The sequence below is a fragment of the Cynara cardunculus genome (assembly GCF_001531365.2).
Source record: "Cynara cardunculus var. scolymus isolate 2C chromosome LG 13, CcrdV1, whole genome shotgun sequence".
NCBI classification, from domain to species: Eukaryota; Viridiplantae; Streptophyta; class Magnoliopsida; order Asterales; family Asteraceae; genus Cynara; species Cynara cardunculus.
This window is the reverse complement of record NC_037540.1, coordinates 11,058,954-11,063,688: the sequence shown is the minus strand read 5'-3', so window position 1 is coordinate 11,063,688 and position 4,735 is coordinate 11,058,954. Positions and strand designations below refer to the sequence as shown.

The 4,735-nt window shown below is 33.7% G+C and overlaps 1 protein-coding gene across 1 annotated transcript in view; it reads right to left on the bottom strand.

The window, feature by feature from the left end:
* Positions 1-3,796: 3,796 nt before the first annotated feature.
* The window catches only part of LOC112525218 (patatin-like protein 6), a 4,063-nt gene continuing 3,124 nt past the window's right edge, over positions 3,797-4,735 (bottom strand). Inside the window, exon 2 of the mRNA XM_025135244.1 lies at positions 3,797-4,319. Within this exon, the coding sequence (XP_024991012.1) occupies positions 4,068-4,319 (252 nt within the window). The 3' untranslated portion in view covers positions 3,797-4,067. The remainder of the gene's footprint in view (positions 4,320-4,735) is intronic.

Sequence of the window (4,735 nt, the reverse complement as noted above, 5' to 3'; positions counted from 1 at the left end):
CTTAAATTTGACTTACACCTACACACAAGAGGTGCTTAGCTAATAAGTAAAATAAAGAGCATAGTAGAAGAAGAAAAATACTTAAAAGTTACTTGCATTAAAAAATAAGACAAAAGCAGTGCCCACAGTGAGCAACCTGCTGAAAATTAAAGACTTGAATTTGAATTACAGCTAAAACTATAAAATCTAAAAACAAAGTGTTGGAACTTCTACATTGGTGAAGCTCTCCTCTAATGCTTCACCAAGACCTCTTATTTGTACGTGAAAGAATGTTGGTCTTTACCCCATGGATGAAAACATTTTTTTAATCTTTTATACAAAAGGTGTTTATTATTCATCTCATCCTCTAGAAATTTTCATATCTTTTGTCATCTCCGGATCCTTAAGAAATCTTCAAACGAATGCTTTTAGTGACCAAATAATAGAAAAACATGGTTTTGTCCAAAAGAAGCTCGTTGTTGCCCACCGTGGACACATCTGCATTCCAACATTTAACCAGAAATGACGCGTTTGACCATCAAAACACAAACTTTTATCCTCAACAGCTCCAAATATAAAAAAATAAATAAAAAGAAGAAACATGAACACATAAAGAGGAAAAACAACTAAAATGGGAAAAAAAACTCACACAAATGATGTGTAAATAACGTTCAAAATGAGAGTTATCAAATACCAACTTATAAAACGCAAAGATAATGTTCACAATTCTCGCTATATTTTGTGATTTTGGATCGTATTCATTTTTCGTTTCCACTTCTCAATTCTTATTTCTCTCTCTTTACCTTCCAAAATGGCCGGTGAACAACATGATGCATCAAACGAATAAGTTGCCTAAGTTCTCTTCAAGTACGGACGAAAGTCCGAGATTTGGAATGCATACAACATGGTGATCCTCACAAATGGGAAAAAGGCGCAATGCAAAATGTGACAAGCTCTACTTATAGTGTAAAGAAATTCAACTTTAAAGTAGCACACCAAAAAATGTGCCCGGGGTTGAGGTCGGGAGGCGATTCAAGCCAACCGATACTTGACAATCAAGGTCAAGTATGGATAAATGACAACACAATGTGTCATTCAAGTCGGGTTGTCGTTCGAACATTTCGACAACCCTTGCATTACGAAGTTAATCCAAAAAACACTAAAACCATGAAATAAGCCGGTAAGTCGTAAAACTCTTAGACGTGATGCAATTAAAATGTGTAAAATGTGTCACTATGAAATGCAACAAATGTATGAAATGCAACAAATGTTTTCTCTTTTGCCTAACAATATTCTTTAACGTGTGATTTATGCAACACACCACATGATTGTCGGTTTCTTATATACGCATAATGGCATATTGGATTGAGCCGCAATCATGACAATTATTCAAACGTGTGATCATGTTTGAACTGTTGGTGCACCACAAATTTAAAGATGTTGATAATACACGTGATATGTGTTGATAATTCAACATATAATGCACTCATTCTACGTCTTATTAGTTAAAATTAGTTTCCTTTCATTCCCACTTTGAGCCATTTTGATTTATTTCTTTGTACCTTTATTATTATGGAGCTAAAATATTGTGGTTAACTTGTTGGGACTCAAAGATACAAGCTAATGGAGAAATTTTTGTTAAACAGTCTGATGCTACAGCATTACAACAGCAGCCACCTGATACGTGTTTGGCTTTACGAGGAGCTTAACGATTAAGCCGCTGCCTTTTGGATGCTTACTGGAAGACAGCTGGAAGACTTTTTAAAATATGGGATTTTTGACTTTCTATGCAATCTTGTACTTTAGATCCTATTTGCTTAACCTTTGGACATTAACTTGTGGTTAATACTTTTGTTGTGTAGTGTCAACCTTTATGTATAAAAGGGGGGTTTGGCCTTGTGTTTAGATATACCTTTTAACATATATCCAAGATCAAAATTAACTGGTTAGGGCTGATTTTGAGAGAACCTTTTGAGAAATCTAAAATTTTTGAGTTTTAAAGCTTTCATCTTTTAATTTCTTGTTCTTTTTTTGATGTTCCTTTACATTTATTTACTTTACGTTATTTAATTTCCGCAATTTACATTCTTGTCATTTATTTTTCGTCATTTACTTTCTCGTTATTTATTTTCTCGTCATTTACTTTACGCAATTTACGTTTATATCTTTATTTTCCGTCATTTATTTTTCTTGTAATTTACTTTCCGTTATGAGTAGTTAAGCTTTTATAGCTTGGGTGTGAGACGGAAAGGTGAGATTTTCAAACCAAACGAAAGTAGCTAAGTGTTTTCGTAAACGACGTTCCATTGTTTCATTCGAGTTTTTATAAAAACCAAGCACATTTCTTGACGGGTTGATCACTTCGAAATTGTTAAAGTGCGATGGACTTAGAGATAAGTCATTAATAAGCACGTCAACTTGAATGACATAAGAGGTAGACTTGAGAAAGTTACCGACAAGGAGACTTGTGATTTATATTTTTCAAAACTTAACTCCCGACGGGTTGATCACTCTTCGAAAGTGTCAAAGTGTGATAGATTCAGAGATGAACTATCAAGAACAAGCCAACTCGAATGATATGGGAATCGACTCGATAAAGTGATTTTTAACAAAGAGATTTGTTTATCCATATATTTTGAAACCACCATCTTGTCACTATCGTTGGTTCGGACACCACATAGAGATATGAATGGAAAGCTATAATATAGTGCAATGGTGAAGTCCGAGAGGAATGCCTTCAAAATAGATGGTGGAATTTAGTTTCGAAACACTGCTTGTTGTAGCATTCCTATAGCATTGGCTGCTGGAATTTGTGTTTTGGTTCTCACCTTAAGTCTTACACCCTTGCTTCTTTTATATATTTTGTATTCTGTTTTAATTCACCTTAAAACCAAACAAAGGTCTTCAAAATCGTCATCTGAAATCATCTCTTTCATTGGACTCTAATCTAACTTTGGCTACAATCTCCGTGGACGATAATCCGATACTTGTACCACTTTATTACTTGAAAAGACGACATCGGGTCGTATTGTATACTTGCTTTGTGGCCCAATTTCATTAAGTCTAAAGGTATGAAATATAACCGACCAACACGCCAAGCAAAAAAATTGAAAATTAGTAAGAACTGAGCAACATGACCTAAGAAAAAGTCAATCTTGCAAGGACTCCTTGTAAATCGTGATTGGAATTTAGAACCTCGGAAAATATATCGAGGTAGTCTATCGACGACAATGGAATTAGAAGCGTGATTGGAGCAATATACAGGTATGGACTGACTATTTGTTTTCTTTCTACGTATAAGGAAGACAGTAGTATAGTTACAAAAAGAAAGAACCCAATCGATCTTAAAAAATAAATTCCAAACTTGTATAAATACTAAAAGGAGATACTAACAATTTTTGATAAAGATGATAGTAAACATAACAATTAAACACATTATTAACTCAACTACAACACAGTTTATGAAAATTAATGTATTCTTTTATATTCTAATTTTATCATCTAAGAACCTAAAAAAATTGTTGGATCCCTAGGTCGTCTGTTGTATTTTTTGTCTACCATTTCAAAGAGCTCTTTAAGTATTTTGGTTGATTTTAATGAAACTTTTTCTGTTTTTCGTATTTTTAATATCTTTGAGCACCGCTCAAAGTTTAGCAGATGTATCTTTTATGATAAAATAATTTACCAACAAAATTCAATTAAACGGTAGCGATAACACAATGAAGGCAAGGTCCTATCTTATGGCACATTGCATATTACACAACCATACATGTACATATACTTATTGTTTGGGTATGAATTATGAAGTAAAAACCCATAGAGATTATGCATCTACTCTTATAGATCTAAATCCAGTTAGAAAAACAAAAGAATTCACCAATATGACCACCCTTTTCTTCTGATCCCACCACCACCATAATGGTTTCCAAACCAAACCAAACAAAACCAAACCAACTTGCCTCCTTTTCAGCTACACTCATACACGAATCTATTTTTATTCCAGACCATCAACAATTTATGCATGAAATCACCAATTTCTACCATTCTTAACAAAAGCATATACCTTTGTACAGGATATTGGATTTTGTTTAGGAGGTTGGTTGTTTAAATGCAACGGTGGGAGCAATACGACCGCTCCTTCTCTCATGCTCTAACACTACTTCTCCAGCAAACCACTCGAGTTTCTCCAAATTGGTCTCTTCTCCGATCTTCTTTCCTCCAAACAACACCGATTCCACGTTCTTCTGTCTTAACATCTCCTCTCCTATTCCCATCAATGCTTTTACATTAGCATCTGAATCCACATTCACCCTAGATCCATCCATATTCGAACTGTTCGCCTGTGTATCACACAACGAATTTGGTTACCCACATTTACAATCAAGGGAAATCAAAACCCAACCATCATGCTTTAACGAATTGTATTGTATGCATTGAATGTTATACGGTATTAAATATCCACCTAAATAAACATCAACATCGTTTCCAATACCCATATGGGCATATTCCCAAACCCGAAGTAAACAAAACCCTCTTTAATCACTTCCCCATCTCATTCACAAACATATTGGTATGACTTAGAAACCCCATCCCTTTCAACAAATGTACTCCCCTTTCCAAGATTTCAATGATATATTAATTAATAAACCAACAATATTTTCAAATCAAAATAGTAATATGGTATGGTTATCTTTCATCACAAATATATATATATATATATATATATATATATATATATATATATATATATATATAT